The 19,328-nt window shown below is 40.2% G+C and overlaps 1 protein-coding gene across 20 annotated transcripts in view; it reads left to right on the top strand.

The window, feature by feature from the left end:
• Positions 1-19,328, top strand: part of AAK1 (AP2 associated kinase 1) — a 173,309-nt gene that overhangs the window by 143,609 nt on the left and 10,372 nt on the right. For 6 of the 20 annotated variants that reach the window (XM_061432872.1, XM_061432868.1, XM_061432878.1 and 3 more), the window contains 4 exons: positions 4,757-4,858; positions 5,914-6,015; positions 7,396-7,506; positions 9,076-9,186. The exons of 5 other annotated variants lie outside the window; for them this stretch is intronic. In XM_061432872.1, the coding sequence (XP_061288856.1) occupies positions 4,757-4,858; positions 5,914-6,015; positions 7,396-7,506; positions 9,076-9,186 (426 nt within the window). Of the gene's footprint in view, positions 1-4,756; positions 4,859-5,913; positions 6,016-7,395; positions 7,507-9,075; positions 9,187-10,097; positions 18,461-19,328 lie in introns of those variants that run through there. 9 more of the 20 variants (XM_061432887.1, XM_061432885.1, XM_061432886.1 and 6 more) reach the window with 6 other exon arrangements.

Raw genomic sequence — 19,328 nt, 5'->3', positions numbered from 1 at the left:
TGAGAAAATTCTAGAATTTCACCCATTTTCACTACTGTAATCTCACACCTCTTTTATGTGCTAAGTATTTCAATTTATAAACACACACACACATTAATTTCTAATAAATATGCCCATTTAATCCTGACAACCTTTTAAAGTAGTTCTTAACCTGTATTTACAGGTGAGAAAACTGATGCTTAGAAAAATTAGGTAACTAATGTAAACTCAGGCCCTTTGGCTCTTTCATGTTGCTTATTTATTTGAGAGGATTTTGCAGACTCCAGCTGAAAATGTACAGTATTAACAATCAGAGTAGATAAATAATAACCTCCTCAAATCCAGGAATTTTCTCGCCTTTCCCTCCAACACACATGTAGAATCTGAAAATATCAGAGTCAGCCTAGGAACTGATATAAAACTGGATCATTTTCTTCTATCCATAATTGTCCACTGCTTTTCACATATACTGCAATAAGATGGAGTCATGGACTTTTGATTCTAACACAGAAGATATTGAAAACTCTTGTAAAATGTTTCTTGGGATGATTCGATCGTTGCAAAATGCAATTTATGAATTATTTCTTGGTTTCACTGGTCTGTCACTTTGTGTAATTGGGAAATAGAGTGTGAGCCTCTATGCATTTCAAGTATGAGCTGTCCCAGAATTTGGGTTTTGTTTTTGCTCCCAGGGAAGCCACTTCCCATTATTCAAGTTAAACTATAGAATTCTTTGTTAGATGGCAACAAGTCATACGGTGGTGTGGGGCTTGGTCATAAGGTTTTGAATCCTAAAGAATACTTCCCAGTTTCCTAGATTCACCACCCTCTCTATTCTTTCCTCTGTCATAATATACAGCCTCAGAGTGTTTTTATAAAAATGTGAGAGAGGCAATAATTTGTAAAATGAGGGATATCAAAACCAGACCTTGATACACTTGGGAGGCGTCTAGGCTGTGGTTTAGAGGCTGTCAGCCTCCTGTAGCCTTTCTTTTAATTTCTCTTATAATTTCTTGTCAATTTCTCCATTTACAGTGACCAGAAATGACCAGTAACAGCTTAAAATTTATCTTCTAGGAGTCTGTACACTTTTATTTATGGCTGTGCTGCATCTTCACTGCTTTGTGCAGGCTTTTTCTCTAGTTGTGGCGAGTGGGCCCTACTCTCTGGTTGAAGTGCGTGGGCTTCTCGTGGCAGTTGCTTCTCTTGTCGCAGAGCATGGGCTGTAGGCGTGTAGGCTTCAGTAGTTGCAGCACGAGGGCTCAGTAGTTGCAGAACACAGGCTTAGCTGAAGCATGTGGGATCTTAGTTCCCTGATAGGGATTGAACCATGTCCCCCACATTAGTGGGCACATTCTTAACCATTGGACCACCAGGCAAATCCTGAGTCTGTGCACTTTAAAGCAGTTGAAGCCTTAGTTAAACCAGAAGGATGAATCTCTGTATGTAAAGATCTGGGTCCTAGTCCTAGCTAATTCTGTGACTTATTTGCTAGAAGATCTTAGGCAAGTGGCTTCACGTTTCTGAAGCTGTTTCCTCATCTGCAAATGAGAAGGCTAATTGGATAAGATCTGAAGTTCTTTCCAGTGTTAACATATCTTTTATAACTTAACCATTGTTCATGAGACCATGTCTGTGAAAACCCCTTCTCTGGTAATGAAGCTAGGCAGACCCTTTGTGCAGCATGGGGAGGAAAGTTTGAAGTCAAGTCCAGCCTCTGCCATGTCCCATCTGTGACTTGGACAGGTCACACATTCTCAAGGTCTCTGATGTCCATTCTCAACTGCATGGATATTCCCAAACTCCAGGGGGTTTTGTGAATAATGAATGAGAATGTTTGGCATTGAACTCTGCAAATGCAGGCGACAACCTTTGTTACAATAGCACTGAGTAATGGACTGCCCACTCTCAGCAAGAGTGCTGGTAGTGAAAGAAGCTGTTTCTGCACAGGCTGTGGCCTGGACTCTCACTCCGTGTTTTGTGCCTAGTTTTAACTCTGATCCCTGCTTCTCCTTCCCTAGTTCCCATATTTGAATATTCTTAAGTAGCAGTGACCATACAGGTTATCTATGTGAGCAGCCTGTTACTTTGAGGTTTGGTCAGTAAAGCCTTCTTAAACATGGCCATTTAACCCACCCCCACCCCATAATATAATACCATAAACACACATATGCACGCATGCACACACATATTCTTTTACCCTCTCATGTTTTTTGCTAATGGCTAATAAAAAATTAGATTCTTGTTGAAGGACCTGCCTTTCTGCCATCGATCCTCTGTCCTCCCCACCTCTCCAATGAAGCCAAAAGGCAGAGATGTGACAGAGGACGAGAGGGAACTGGGAACTGGGGATCAGAAATTAAGAATCTACCTTCCCTGCCTTCAAGGGCTGTAAGAGAAGTGAAAGCAGAGTGTTCCAGAAAGTTGCTACTGTGACAGAGAGTGTGGGGAAAGGCTTAGAGATGATGTCTGAGTGACTAATACGAAAAGGTTGGGGGTAGCTGTCTGCATTTTACAGGTAAGGAGATCCATTTCAGGAACAGCCCCAGAGTCACACCCACTCACTGGACAGGCCAAGACAAACAGGCCTCCGGTGAAAGACAAGCAAGACATGTGGGCTCTTTCCCTTTTGTCCAGGACTTCATAAGATTGCAAATGTCTGAGTGCTAGAAGTGAAAAAAGCAGATCATCACTTTTTTTTTTTTTTTAACGTGAAAGGTCCTTGTTAGGGGGGAATAAAACCAAAGCCAGTGCTCAGAATAATGAAAAATTAGATTTGGGGGGAAAACCATCTTACTTTTGCCAGTATGCAGAAAATTGCCCAAGAAACTTTAAACATCTTTTCTCACCATGTCATCTGTAGTTCAAGAGTAATGCTGATGTTATTATGTTCGTGTACTTGGTTAGAACCCTGAGTTTCGTCCTCTGCTGCTCAGAGGCTGCTTTCTTCTTTCCTTCCTTCCTTCAATATAAATTAGGTATCAATGAGAAATGTCGCTTACTGGTATTTAATTCCAATATATCCACATATTATACTTTCCAAAAATGGTAAATTGGTTTCACCTATAAAAATGGCTTTTTCTGCAGTGTTAATTGTACCAAAGCAAGTTATCTTGCCTAGACACTAAAATCCATTATTTTGTTTCACCTGTGCAGTTACAGATCATCTCAATTACAGGTCACCTAAAATCTGGCTTCTGTCCCTCAGTGAATATCTGTTTCATCTTTGCTTATCTCTATTCCTAATAGCCTAGAAGAATACAGATTAAGATATTATATACACACAGTTGTCACTGCTTTTTCTTAGATGTCTTAGTTTTATTTTAATGGCACTTTATTTCTGAGGTAGAAAAGACATTGTTGACAGGCCTTTACTTAGGCAAGTAATAGAATTTGTGTGGTCTCACTCAGTCTCTGTAAGTTAAAGGAAGTATGAGCTCTTAATTCCTTTCTTTCTCTAAGAATCTGTGATTCATTATTTTGTGTCAAGTTAATGCTCTACTTTTAAAAGGTAGAGAGTTGTTGAAAGAGTTGTCTATAAAGACTTGTCTTGGAAGGAAACAGTGTGCATGTTATCACACATTAAGTTATCAGGTGTGACAAATCTGGTGGCTTCTAATGTCCTTTTGTTCTTTAGCCAAAAGACATCAGAAGTAATCCACCTGCAGGCTTAAGTGAATTTTATAAGATTTGACAGTTTAATAATGAGTACTGGGAGTGTCACAAGCTGTAAGTTGGCGGACAGTAAATGATTGTTGAAGTTAAACCTAGGTGTGGTTTCATTGCTTCTCTTGGTGAGCTATAAACCATTTCTAAGTGCAAGTTCATAAAAAGGGGAGAGATTCAAAACTAAGCTCAGAAGGAGATACAAACACAAAAAACTCATATGTGTATGTTTATGGCAGCTTTAGTAGTAATAGTTGTTAGTCGCTCAGTCGTGTCTGACTCTTTATGACCCCACAGACTGTAGCCCGCCAGGCTCCTCTGTCCATGGGATTCTCCAGGCAAGAATACTGGAGTGGATTGCCATTCCCTTCTCCAGGGGATCTTCCTGACCCAGGGATCAAATCCGAGTCTCCTGCACTGAAGGCAGATTCTTTACTGTTTGAGCTATAGGGATCCCTATGGCAGCTTTATTTTTAATAACTAAAAGCTGGAAATAACCGAAAGTCCATCAGCTGATGAATGAATCAACAAAATGAAGTGCATTCATACAGTGACACTCAGCAGTAAAACAAACAGCTGATATGTGCCACAACATGGAGGAATCTCAATTGCATCATGCTAAATGAAGGACATCAGAAAAGAAGCAAAGCTACAAGGACGGAATGCAGATCAGTTGTTGCCAGGGCCTGGGGCTCAGAGGAAGGCATTGACCAGAGAGGGGCACACAGGTCCTTTTTGGGGTGATGGAAACCTTCTGCTTCATTATTTCAGTGGTGCTTGTGTGTACGTTTGTCAAAATTCATCAAATTGTACTCTTAAAATTGGTAACTTGTATTCTTATTCAGTGTAAATTATACTGCAAATTTAAAAACAAACAAATTTAAGGCAGCATCTTGAATGCCTTACAAAGTGACTAGTTCATTTGGGGAAATAATCATTTTTAAACTTTGAGAGCATGGTTTTAACAAGATACTAGCAGTTATTTGTTTTTACGCTGAACCTGTATAAAATTTTGATCCCTCAAATGTTTGCATAGGATATGGTAAATGATTGGCTTACTTGAATATCTCATTGCATTTTTGCTTTCTCTTTACTTCTCTGCCCAACCTAGAAAAACTAATTGAGGGACTCAAATCTCCTGACACTTCTCTTCTGCTCCCTGACCTCTTGCCTATGACAGATCCTTTTGGTAGCACTTCTGATGCTGTAATTGGTAAAGTCATTCTCTTTGTGTCTTCTGTTGTGCATGAGATGTGTGTCTGTTTCAAGAATGGCAACCCACTGGTTACCAGTTCCCTACTGAATAACCCTGCAGAGGAGTAGAAATGCTAAAAAGCCTCCTGGTGTTGAAGCATTGCCTTCTGCTGAACCAGAAGCCAGGGTTAGTTGATTTCCCTTGTTATCACTCCAAAGGAGTGTTTTCTCTGCCTCCCTGCAGCAGAAGGGAGTGCTATTATTTATGCCTTTCTTGAAACACTGAGATTTCTAGAGTGAATTTCTTATGAATGAAGGGGAATGTGGGAAAATTGACATTTCATTGCAAAAGCTTTTTGAGGTGGTCTTTGCCTGTAGCAGATTCTTCTTTAGAAGGCCTCCATATGTGCCAAGTGTCAATAACTGAGAAAACATTTGCCCCCTGGTGAAGCACCAGGAGTAGAATCTTGATCTGGTGGCTTGATCTGCTTGCTTTTACATTCTCTTGTGCTCCAACCACAAGGCAGGCAAAACCCATAAAATATCTGGAGTCCCTGTACTATGGGGCACGAAGTCCCAGAACTCAGAAATGCCATGACCCTTCAGAGAGATGCGCCTCCAGCTGGGGGATGTCGCATGGTAAAGAGTACCTCCAGCTACATCATGGCATGGGACTCAGGATGGACCAGTTGCCTTTGCAAGACACAGAACGTGTTTGCCCTAAGTTTATCCCTTAAGAAAAGCACAATTCCCGGAAGACATTAACGTGCCTTCAGCCTATGTCTTCTGACATGTAAGAGGTCTGCTGGGGTGGCTCCCGTTCTGCATTTATTTATGAAAACTGAGAATCACCAAAATTAGACACAATGGTTAACCACAGTAGTGCCTGCTTGGTCAGGGAAGCCCAGACACTCAAATCAAGAAAAAGAAAGAATCTTAACATGCTTTCCATCTTGCCCGAGATGGGCATTTTAGAGAAGTGCAGAAGAAAGCCTTTGCAGAATCATCCCAAGAACCTTCTGATTCCCTTTTCCTCACCCTTTCCTCTCCTCTCTTAATGCTCTGTCACAAAAGAAAAAGCTGATGTTGCTGTTGAGAGTCTGATACCAGGACTGGAGCCCCCGGTGCCTCAGCGCCTTCCATCTCAGACGGAATCTGTGACCTCGAACCGCACAGGTCAGTCAGGAGTCTCTACAGCTGCAGGGACTGGTCAGTGCCAGCAGCGCTGAGTCAGACGTTCCGCCTGCAGCCAGTGGTCCTGGGCTTATTTATTTCTCAGCCTGGTTAGCTCCTCCCACAATGACGCTCTGCATCATTATAGCTCCAGCTTCTAGATGTTGAGGGATGTGTTTCCTTGGTAAAGAGTGGAGCACTTTTTGAGGCCGTGTTCTCTATAGAGTGATTCCTGAGCTTTCTTTGGTTTCAGTCTTAAGAATTTTTTCACTGGTTCAGGTTCCCTCTAGTTTCTTAATGAAAGAACTGTGCTGTAAGGATACCCTTAACTCCTCCAGGGTACTGAGCAGTCTTTCTCTCAACAGTATCTGTCATGTCCATGGGAACTCATGCTATGTATGTTAACATTCTGTTCCCAGCCCAGAGTTTGATCATATCTAGATGATTTGTTATTAAATTTTAGGCAAAATCGAAATCTTCCCTAGTTTTGTCATTGCTTTTAACCCAATTTCAAAGTTCACTCTTAGTAGAATTCCTTAACTACAGTTCCTTAAATAGAGATTTGCTAACCTTCATTTTGTCGAGTCCATAATTACCTTGATAAAAGTGTCCACTATGCCAACTTGGAATAGAAACAATTAGAAGTCTGGGAAATATGAGAATAAACTCAACCAGGTTAAAAAAGAATTAAGATAGGAGACAATATAGTTCTTTTTCTTGTGCTTACTTGGCTGTTTTCTCCTAGAAAACTTTTGCAGAAACAATTCATATGTTGAAATACTTGGAACTCTGAATTTTATCTTTCCTCTGTTCCTTAACTAAAAGCAAAGTCATGTGCTCAGAGGACCAATTCAAATTTAAAGGGTACTAATAAGAGACGAGATAATTCTGTTTTGAATGGGCATCGGGTTGAGTTCTAGAAGGTGCTGTCTAATCATGTCATATTCTGCTAATAATAAGCCAGGGATAACCCACTTCTTGTCAGCTTGGATACCTCATCCTGTAATAAATGTTTTCAGTGAACTTTTAGGGAAGATTTAAGTGAAACTCTAGCTGCAGAGTCCTTTTTCCCAAACAGCATTTGCTGAGAACTGAGTTGCCCAAGTTTTATTGGCATCCAAACCATTTACTTGCTTAACTAGTAACCTCCAAGCAAAAAATTCTTCCATATTTATATATTACTGTTAAGAGTTTAGAAATACATGTTTCTATAGATGAAAATCCAGAGTGCTTAACGTGTTTCTTTTGGTTTTCTTCCTCCCGCCTTGGCTCATATGTATGATATAAATGCAATAACTCAAAAGCTAAGACCTAACCTGTGATATTGTTGTGTGTGCCATTTAATGCCGTCACTGACCTGGGATGCTGTTAATCTGGACTCAGATTCTCTCACCGGGGAAGATTCCCTGATTGATTGCTCTCTGCTTTCTAACCCCACTACTGACCTTCTGGAAGAGTTTGCCCCCATAGCCATCTCTGCTCCGGCCCATAAAGGTAAACACTTTCCTCTTCTCGAGCCCACATGTATCCTTAGAGGAGAAGAGAATTTCCCTTAACAAAAGTCTTTGCTAGTGAAGTTTTCTAACCACCTCCTTGAGTGGAAAACTCGAGTTTGTACTCTTAGCCCCTGTGTTAAAGTTCCTTTCACTAAGAATATTTAATCAGGCTGGGATGGCAGATTGTGGAGGTGTGGATTTCTCACAGTCACCTCTAATGCAGATATCCCATGCTTTCTTGTAAAGACACAGCTACATGCCTTTGTAGTCAGCTCAGGGAGATGACTGACTGTCCACAAACTGGCTCTGATTAGATACTGGGTGGCCTTAGAACTTAAAACTGTTTCATTAATCAGATTTTAAGTTTTTTTGGTAATGATTACTATAATAAAGAAAAAAGCACTGTTCCTCAAAAGTGAGTCCTCAAAGATTGAACTCAGAAAAGGTTTGAATTTTAGTTAACCTTGTAGTCATGATTAATTACTATATTTCTCTCTCTAGTCTACTATTTTTATTTCTTTGCCTTGTGTTAATACTGGTTTGAACTTCTGCTGGACAGAAAAATAGCTTGAATTGAGTTCTGTTCATTGAGTGGTTTGTGAGAGTGGCAGACACAGAACATGGGCATCCAGTAAACTTTCTGGGCTCAGACAGTGAAAGTGGTTTTCTAGAAGGAGCAAATACATATAAAAGGAATAGCTGTTAAGTCCTTTCTGAGGGAAATGTAGGAAGGAAGCCTCCCTGATATGACTGAAAAATAGTTAGCCTTTAGTTTGCAATGGTAATAGCTGAGTTTTTGTTTTTATCCTTGATAGCATTAAAATGACTGTGTTTTTATAGAATGTGTAGTGACAAGTTTCCTATTTAGCCAATTATGTCTGACAGGAGTGTGTCAGCTGTGATGCATAATTACAGAGAAGCATCACTTGCAAAACGGGTGCTCAGCTAGCACTTGCTTGTAGAATGGAGAAGAATTTCTAGCAAACTTCTGCCTTAAATCTCTGTTTTCCCAATCACAGGGCAGTGTGGCCTTTCAGAAGTATGTTGTTTTGTTTTGTCTGTGTATGGCAGGCTATGGTCCATAGGATCGCAAAGAGTCGGACATAACTGAAGTGACTTAGCACTAGCTCGTACAGTGGTTACTTCTTAAAGGGCAACTAATTATCTCCCTGCTACCTCTGGTTTTGAGTTTTTCCAGCGTTGTTAGTCCAGCCTCTGTTAGCTCAATGAAGAAGGTAAATGACTTAACTCCCATGCCTTTATGAATTACTGATGTTGAAGAGATCTCTCACAATAACTATATTTAATGACCATATAAAGGTAGGGAGAACTCTTCCTGTAACCCTTCTCCCTTCTCATTTATAAAAGTCTTAACACGGCTAGCTCTAAAGCATTTTTTTTCTATTTCCTCAAGTTTTCCAGCTTTACTACTTTTATTTCAACGCAGGAGGATAAGCATTTTCATCTTTAAAAGCAACAGTGACTGTGCAGTTGCTCTGATGTGTTCTCTCATTTGCTGATCTCTGCCTCTGTTGTTTCTGCGTGTGTACTTGCGTTCTGTGTTAAGCTGCGGAAGATAGTAATCTCATCTCAGGTTTTGATGTCCCCGAGGGCTCGGACAAGGTGGCAGAAGATGAGTTTGACCCTATTCCTGTATTGATAACCAAAAACCCACAAGGTAAGAAAGAGAGGCTGGGGAAAAGAAAAGAGCTTGATATCAGCTCTCTTCAAAATAGTAATGTACCTAATGTAGAAAGGGGGGGAAGCATTAACATTTAATGAAAGAAATTGGGGGTCATAACAATCCTTGTGGGCTGGACCAGTATAGATAGAGGGAAGTACACATGAAGATACTAGTATAGGTGTCTTAAAGCATGACTGTGGTATTTATTTAGAGAGAAGGAAAGTATTTAATAGTTTGACTAAAAGCTGGTTTTTACAAAGTATCAAGCTAAAAATAGTGATCTTCAGTAAATGGAAACCTGAAGATCTATATCAAAAAATGAACTGAACATTTTTTATCATAATTAGAACAATCTGTGATAAATACTCTTTCCAAAGAGATTAATAATGGTGCTTTGACACCATTTTGCATCTTTTAGACATTTGTGGAGTATCCTTTTTTTCCTCTTTGTTATTTGAACATGCCATAAAGCACTGAATTGCCATAAGACCATCTATGTATTCTTAAAGCATGTTTTTATTGCAGTAGTCTTAATAACTGCTTCCTCCCCAAATCAAAAATTACTGATTTTACTTTATCAGGGAAGTGAGTTGATATTATCTGGAAATTATGTACAGCCAGCAGTTCTCAGGCAAAATAGATACTCATTTGAAAATAGCATGCTCTTTGCAAGATCTCCTGCCTACAGTGTGGTGTGCACACAGTGCCTGAACTTTTGGTGGGAGGTGGTGGACAACTAATTTATATGTTTAAGAATTAACATGTAAGAGTTTTCAAAATGTAAATTGTTGCTTCTCCAGGATTTTTTTGTTTTGATTTGTTTTTTTTTTTTCCTTTGCTTATTCTGCACATCTAAACCTTAACCCTCTGTGTTTTGTACTGAATTCCTATCTCTCCACTTCCAGGTGGGCACTCTAGAAACAGCAGTGGGAGCTCTGAGTCCAGTCTTCCCAACCTAGCCAGGTCTTTGCTGCTGGTGGATCAGCTCATAGACCTGTAGCCGTGACCCAGTAGCAGATGCAGTTCTGTAACCTTCATACCGTAATATACATTTTCATTATGGAGTTATAAGAAAATGATTTTTTTTTTAATCTGCAAATAAGGGGCCCTCTAGCCCTGATCTTCTATCCCTTGCCTTCTCCCATAGAAATGATAAGGAAAGAAAATCACTTTGGCCCTCCAGATACTCGTTGGCCAGTTCCTCCCTGTTAGTTTGCTGTGTTTTCTCATTACCCGTCTTCAATAGCATTATCTTACATCAAGCGCTAGATGCCATGAGCTTCACCTCCGCTGGAGTCGACTCCACCACAAGCTTAACTGTAACTGAAACTAGTGAATTGACACCTTTGTCTCATTCTTGCTAGGAATGGCCTCCCAAATCGATCCTCCCAACCCCATCTCCTCTGGCCAGATGCTGATGAATGTGTTTCTCTGTTTTTGCTTTTCTATCCTGCTGCATTATCCTGAGGACATGGCTTCTTCAGTTGGTCTTGACTCTAGGCAGTAACCTAGAGATGGGTGTGTGGTTTAAGAGAGGGTAAAACTGACTGATGGTTTATGTCCGGAAAGAGAAATTGAGCCCAGCTCTAGCCAACCAACTCTGACCTTGTTTGATCATAGACTTAGCCAAGAGATTTTACACCCCATGCAACCTGCCCAGCATCCTTCCAGCATTCTGGCTTCCATTGAACCGTGATTTCTCAGATCTGGAGACGTGACCGCAAGTACTTGAGATCCTTGGATAAAATGTGTACATTATATAAATTCCAAGTATTGCCATTCCTTTTAGTGTTTAACTATCCCAAGCCGGGATCTCAGAATTAGACCAAAACAAGACAATATGGTAATATGATACCTTTTATTAGAAGACTTTTCACTGGGGGGTGGATGAGGGAAGGGAAGGAATTGTAGCAGAAACAGATGTATTTTTCTTGTGATTTTTATTTTGAATCAAATATTGTAAATTGTGTATAAATGAAGACACTGAATAGTTCTGTTTCCACTTGGCGTTTCAAGTCCGATATCAGGTGTCTGTACAGGGTTTTGATCTCTTTCCCTTGTATAACTAACTACACGGCAGCCCTACAGTGTAACATATGGAATCATTTTGAATAGACTTGTGTGTTGCTATAAGCTTTCAGCAGGTCCTCTGTCTTTGTAGAATAAGCATGTTGTTTATTTTCAGATAATCAGAAATAAGTATGCAGACACACCAGGCACAATTTGACTCTGGCTACTTACCTTTCTTTCTCTGATGTTTGAACTGAAGGATACAGCCAGTGAAATATGTTCAGTTGGTTTTCCTTGGCTTCTTAGATTAAAAAACAAAGCAGTTTCTCACTAACCTTAGAATATTGTTCATAAAATAAATAAAGGCCCCTGCACTGATGTGACAACATGCCTCATGGTCACCCTCTGTACATGTCCTTCCTCACTAAAGTATATTTTTTTCCTTACATGCAAAGCAGTTATATCAAATCATCCTTTGATAAGAGGTGGGCACAGAGAGCCCCATTTGGTTCTCTTCCTAGAGTGCCATTTCCACGGTCAAAAGGGAACCTCTTAGCTGATCAGATTGTACCAATAAAATTCCAGGTCCATCTGCTTGTTTCCCTGTCTAGTACTCTTGTTTCTGCTTCCTCGTGTTTGCACTTTAAGGGGAAAAAAGAAAGCTGAACAGCAACAACAGCCTGCAACACACTGTACTTTAGAGGTCAAGCTTTGACCCCAGAGGTCAAGCTTCAAAAGCCTTTGAAAGGCAGCAGAGGAAAAGTCAGAAGTTTTCAGTTTTCCTTCTGACTTTAAGTACATCCGTGCCAGCTGAAACTAGATGCATGACGTACAGGCCTCTGTTAGGATAACGAATCATTCCCAGAATTGAGGGAGGTACAACCTTCCTACTGAGAGTTAAAAAAGATATGCTTGAAAAGCTCTCCTTGACTGGACAGTGAAAATGGGACTTGGTTTGCCCTTTTATGGACAGGATTATTACTGAAGATCAAAATGGTATACTTTTTCCCAGACATAGAAAGAATATGTAAACTAATGAAGGAGATAGTTTATTTTTAAATAAGAATAATGTTTTATGCCTGTGTTTCCCAATCTGATTTTTTTCCATACATACATGTTAGAAATACAGTGAAATATCTAGCTTCCTAATGTAATTGAAGCCATGAAGAGTACAGTTTAGAAATTAGCTGTCTCTCAATTGTCCTTTTCATGTATTACCCATAATTACATTGAGATATATTATCTAGTCATCTGGCTCAGTAAAGCTTAATAGAGAATGTTAATAAAAATGAACAGACTAGAAACCAGAGAGACTGGGTGGAGAAAGGAAGCCTGAGGGGGATAATGACATGAAATTATCTTGAGTTTGTTCTTTAGGAGTAAGTCTTCAAAGGATAGAACTATTTTTCTGTTAAAGAAAACATGTGAGTGACTCAATAAATGGGGCCTCCTTTCGTTTATAGCACCATCCCTGAGCTAAAAGGGTTTATTTGAGATGAGCATAGTATGCTAATAATTGATAGAATTTTGAAACTGTAGACTGAGCTACAAGAGGGACCTTAGAGATTATTCTAGTTCATCCACTTCATTTCATAGATGTGGGTGGTGGGAGAAGAGATCCGGGCAGGAGAGGCCCCCTGGGAGCTCCTCCTGACCTTTGCCAGTCCCTGGCCAAGTGGCCTTCAGCAGGAGCTTCACTTCTTAGAACTGCTCCTTACTACAGTGATGACTTTGAACCAGATGGTTTTTAAGATTATAGAATTCTAGGGTTCTCAGTGTTTATTTTGATGCTTTAGGAGGACTATGAAGGATTTAGATAATCCTGATGTCCTTCAGTTATCTTCCGTAGCTCTTACTATTACTATAGTAGTATTTATATTTTAGAGAATTACAATAGGCTTTCGCTAACCTGGGTTGCTTCTTGGTTACCTGAAGAGACCCCTAAGTCATCACAGAATGTTGGACAGATTTTCCTTTTTTTAATATTACACACATGCATCTACCTATTCCAACAGTGTCAGATTTCAATTATTGTAAACTGTGTAATCAAGGATCTGCTATTTTAAAATGGGCAAGTACTGTAAGCATATATTCCAACTGTGCAAAATAGTAACTAAACCAAAAAATATCACAAATTGGATTTTTCTTTTCCCCTTTACAGCATTCAGATAACTAGATCACCAAATTCAAGTCCCAGTGAAAACACAGGCCTCAGAGGAGATAAGGTTTAAATGGACACTTGTGAATATGATTATAGTTAGTGATTTCTTTAGCAGACATATCAAAATTGTGACATCTAATTGAGTGTTCCCTTCAAAGGCATCTAGTTTTACTTGGGAAAATAATACTTATTTTAATGATGCTGCCACCATTTATGTTAAAAGTATAAGAAAATCAGTTGTATTATTATCTAATTAGTATCTCTTTCAGCATCTGAACCTATGCTCTTACCCTTTTTTCACCAGTCTTGGTTCTAAGTAACATTTGATGTTTCCAAAAAAGCAAAACCACTCCCCTACACTGAAGAGTGGTTACAATGGAAGATAGTCAGAAGAATAATCCACTGAAAATTCCCAGAGAAGACCTTATAATGGACTGTGACAACAATCAGTCTTAATTTCTTTAATATTCTGAATAAAGGAACTTGTGTGATTTTGCCTGTCTTTAGTATGGCTTAGAAAATTGAAAAATACGGGTTTTATAATACCTCTGAAAGAGATTGTCAGTTTGTTTAATGTCATTGGATACCGGACTTGCCTCTTCCCAAGTGAGAATTATGGAATTTGGATTGCTAATAATTATAGGGGAACAAACCCAGAAAAGAACTTGTTTTTCTCAAGATGAACTATTGAGTGTTGTTTCTGATCTTTTTGGGGAGCTCCCCTGACAAATGATTCAAACCAACAAAGCTTTCTCCCCAGGTCGGGAACAGTTCTGCCTTCAGCAGTGCTGGGGGAAGGAGGGGACTTTTGGGGTTGACCTCAGCCCAGCGGTATGGAAGCCTATGAAGTCAGCTGACAAGATACACCCTGTAGATAACTTGGGCCAAAACGAAGTCTCCCATGCTAATGTTTAGCTGTAGTTCCAGGAGTCTAACTTTCTCAGTCTATAAGATTCAGAATTCTGTAGCCATGCACTTAAAGTTTGGAGATAAAATGACAGGATTGCCCCCAAAGTATTGAATTCAGCTAGTCAGAGGCTGCTGGATAAAGAAATTGTTAGATGGATATTTAACATGGTACCTTTACTGAAACACTCCAGATATTACAAAGCTATCTTTTACTCCTCTCAAGAGACTGTAGTTTTACCAACACAAAGTTAGCCTTTTCCTTTTCCCCACTAGTAATGCTCCTGGAGCTGGATGTGCTTGGATTTCTTGAGTCAGAATGAATCCCAGATGGCCTCCATTTCAAGGAACTGTAACATGATACTATTTTGTTTCTCTTGGGTTTCCTTTCATGATGATCAGGGAGAGAGGTTCTGGGTCAGAGCTGATCTATGCAGAATTATGAAGTGGTGGTGTTGCTAGAATGGAAGGTGTCTCCTTGGTTCCCACTCTGATGTAGTGGCCTCAGTTCACTCTTTCCCTGGGAGTCTCTTCTGCCCTGTTGCACACCCCCCTCATCAAGTATATGTGTATTTACCATAGACCTTTTTCCTGTCCTCCCCAAGAAGACAAAGCAAACAGAGGTACATGAAGCTATCTTATACAGTAAAAAATGTGAAATTTTAACATTGCTACGCAAGTATTGTATAAAAAAAAAGTCTGTAAACAAATTTCTTATGTAAACATACAGAAAAATAAAGACTTTTATCTGTTCAACGGGGAGCATGATGTTCAGAGCTATAAATAACCTACAATAGCTGCTCTTTTCTTGATCTGAAAAGCCACTTTTACAGAAAGGATTTAAACACATTGTTGAGTGACAATAAGCACCTGTGCACGAGTGCTGTGCAAACACATCTGAGAGACGTGCCGAGGACGTTTTAATGAGTCCTGCCTACCCTGGCTTCACCTGTGGTCATGGAGATGAAAACCCCTGTGAGCCTGCATTTGATACGACCAGACGTGGAGTTGTTAAAGGGAGCACACATTTGCAGCTGCCCTCCTTGAATTTAATCATTGATGTACCCAGGCCAGTTTAATTAAACATTTTGTCTTGGCAACAGCAGTTTTATGCCCAAGGAGAAATCTCTCTCATTTAATTGCCCCATTGGCTTGAGAGACACAGCATCGCTAGCCAGTGTTAGCTCCCAGGCATGGGTTTTAGTGCAACGCCACAGCATATGGTAGAACCAAATGCTTGATCTTATTGTCTAAGCAAAAGGTCATGGAAATTATGCATTTGAAGCACATCTCCTGATTCCCTGATTCAACTCTGAAAGAGTGTGGATTTCATTTGGTGCTGCATTTCTGAAGTTCTTGGGAAGGGATGTATTTTGCTTTCTATTTGCTAATTAACTGAGAAGGTTTTCCAATACTCCCAAGTCTTAATTTCCAGTTTGGGGCAAGAAGTATGTCTCTGATGCTTCTTCTAATTGTTATTTCACTTTATAGTATGGGAGAAAGTGAAATTCTGGTCACCTATGATATATGGCACTCAGGAAGATCCAGCCTGAAATTTCAGTCTTCAGATTTCGATTTTTCTTTTTTAAGGGAACATTGGCCTTCACTGTGTCCATCAGATAAAATTTCCAGGGGTAACCTATTCTAAGTCATTCAGCACTTTGAGTTGCTTGGGAAATTAAGGGGGGATTGGTGAGAGTCTTTGCAAAATCATCAGATGCTTGTGAGTATGTCTTTCCTTCAAAGCATATAAGCTCTTTACTGAAATTGATGTAGTTTGGAGCCTCAAAATAGACTAAAATGGAGTTATCCCTAGTGGAAGCGTTGGAACAGTGTGCTTGACCTTACCTCTCACATAGTCCCTACATCAAAGCAAGAAAAAGAAGTGTGTTTTGACTTCTTGCTTAATTTAATGTGCTAAACCAAAAAAGAGAGAGAGAGACATGACTTAATTTGAGAGAATTAGAACAAAATTTCCTCACCTTAAACTTCATGATAAGGAAGATCCTTATGCTTGATAAGGGAGACCCTGACTCTGTGAGGTCAGGTCCTGGGGTTTAGCCCAGCCACCCCGCCCCATCACCCCACACCCCAAGAACAACTGGCTAGCTTTTTGAGTTTTATGATCACAGGATGTCTGCTATGCATAGCCATTGGTTCGAAAAGGAAATGGGCCAAGACACTGAGGTTAAGTTAGTGTAAATCTTTCATTGCTCACAGGCAGACGGCTTCCAACATGTTTTTCCAACAGTACAAGGCTATCTTCACATATAAGGACTATTCACCCTGAAAACATATGTTTTCCCTTCCTACAATAATACATTCATATTAAGGGGAAAAAAAAATGAAACCCTCTAACCGCCAACAAGATTTAATGTCTGTCTTCTGTTTACACTTATTTAGAATTCCTCCTTCTCTTGACTGCTTTGTTTCTTGGGCTGCCACTACCAAAATTCCCTGCGGGGATGTGGATGTCTGCGCACCCTATACCCACCGCTTGTCTCTGGTCTCCAGAATGCCGGGCTTGGAGAGTTACAAAGGGCAGTTGCTCTGAGCCTTGGTCATACTGCACCTCCTCTAAAAAGAATGGAAAGGTTAACAGATTGGGCCTTTTCAGGAGAATCCTTTAAATGTACTTTTCCAATCCTATAGAGCAGATTTATGCTCAGAGATCAAATAGGTCTGGTCTTGCTTTGAAGAACTGGATACTAGTTCTCCCGTCAAACTTAATGTTATAGTATTTTTGTGACTATGTACATTTTTAAAAAGTTGTTGCAAACTTTAGGTATGATTTTCCTATTATTCACTATGAAAGTCATAGGAATATGCTCGGAGTTGGCAGATTTACAGTCGACCAAGAACTCGCTTTTTAACATAAATAGTTTATATAGGCTAGGAATGCCCTTCCAGCCTCTCCAACTCTGGATATGGGCACCCCTACTTGGTACCTTCCAGCTCTCAAAATGTCATCTAATTCTGCAGGCATCCAAGATGCCCACGTTCTATAGGTAACTGCTTTTTGGAGGTCTGTGCTTACAGTTGGAGAAGGCGATGGCACCCCACTCCAGTACTGTTGCCCGGAAAATCCCATGGACGGAGGAGCCTGGTGGGCTGCAGTCCATGGGGTCGCTAAGAGTCAGACACGACTGAGCGACTTCCCTTTCACTTTGCACTTTCATGCATTGGAGAAGGAAATGGCAACCCACTCCAGTGTTCTTGCCTGGAGAATCCCAGGGACGGGGAGCCTGGTGGGCTGCCGTCTATGGGGTTGCACAGAGTCGGACACGACTGAAGCAACTTGGCAGTGCTTACAATTTGATTTGACTGCATTCCATTAAAATTTCCCCCAAACACTAGCTCCAGTCAAATTAGTGCTCATTTTCATTGTTGGTCCATATGGTGGCCAGAGTTGATCATTGGCTTGACTAAATGTGTCAGTTCTTTCCTAAGAGATATGTTGCTCTCCCACAGAACTGCATCGGCACTTAGGGTTGTTTTCGGAGATGAGAAGCCATGCCTTAGTTTTGAGAACTAAAAACTTCGTACAACTGATACTATGTTAGAAAGTGGTTCAAGGAGTTTGGAAGGGGTGGTTCCTACCACTTTGCTTAGCAGATCTAAATTTGGAAAACTTCCCTGCCCTACTGCATTTTGAATTTCCTCCCAGATACCATCATCTGGGGATCACTGTGACAGATCTAATATCAGTATGCTTGCTTGAGAGGTCAGAGTTATGTCCCTCCACATATATTTCAAGGGAGAAGATATTCCATTTATTTCCTGTTCCCTGACTAACGCTTTCCTATCAGCGTGTAGGTGCACATATTAAAGTTACAGTGCAAGGAAACATTTATCCTCTTCAAAAACTATTCAGAAAGTCTTTTGGCACCAGTACAGAGTTTAACTTAAAGAGTTTCTAAATTGGAATTTACCAAATACATTCACAGTTTTAAAAAGAGAAGGGGTCGGGGGGGGGGGGGCACTTTTGTTTCCAAAAACAATACTTAAGGTCAGAACTGTTTAAAAAGAAGCACTAAAATAAAAAATAAGCACTGCTTAAAAAAATTACAGGATTCAGAGAAACATAGTATTTTTGTACAATATCTCCTAAAATGTTCAGATCACTCTCTACATCACTTTACAATGTAATGTCTCTAACTCGTTTCCCAATAAATTGATTTTGATGCCGCTTCTGCTGTGTTCTGTGTGCTTAATTCAAGCAGAAACTTTAGCAGGGGAAAATTGTTAGCAGATGTTTCTACTAGCTAATGGTTTGCATAGAAGGGGAGAGGGTAATGTGGGGAGAGGATGATTGAATTACTTCTGTACAGAGGTTCTGAATCATCTATAGAATCCAAATCATGGTACCTGTAATTTCTTCCCCTGGTGGGTTGGGAAACCCATGATGACATGATACCTCTGCCCCCAATCACCCTTTTCTCTGGATTCTTCTTGCTTAGTTACATATGCCTTTTTCCTGCCCTCTTGCTAACATGTGCCCAATGACATACTTCTAACCTGCTAATATTTTTGGAAGGTAAGCTCTCTTGCATTCTGATAATTGTCTGTTTGATCTTGAAAGCCAGAGCACCCTGAGGCACCTCTACCTAGATAGAAATCGATTAGCATATTAGCATTTGCAAATACTTCTGTAATTACCTGTGCATTTTCCTCCTTTTGCTTAAAGAAGCTTATGACGGATACATTTAAGCAGAGGAGATCTTTGCTAACTTGGAAGACTGAAAACAAAATTCCAGGGCAACTCCAGCTGAAGGTGATCTGTTAAATGTGATATTGATTATGTCTCCCTTTTGAAAAGTGCCTTCAGCATTCATATTTGGGGCACTCTTATACTCTCTAAGTAGTGTTTATGATGTCAATCATCAAGTAATTGTGTATTTATCAAGCAGCCATGCTCTGCTGCTTTTTTTGGGGGGGGGGGAGGTGCAGTTTTCAGTCACAGGCGGTGGGGAGCAGGTGACCACACATCAGATCTGAACTGAGTTTGTCCCCAGACAGTATCTCTGCATCAGCCAGAACTGTCACGGTAGATGTGGAG

This window comes from Bos javanicus, chromosome 11 (genome assembly GCF_032452875.1).
Source record: "Bos javanicus breed banteng chromosome 11, ARS-OSU_banteng_1.0, whole genome shotgun sequence".
Classification (NCBI taxonomy): domain Eukaryota; kingdom Metazoa; phylum Chordata; class Mammalia; order Artiodactyla; family Bovidae; genus Bos; species Bos javanicus.
This window is presented reverse-complemented; position numbering and strand designations above follow the sequence as displayed.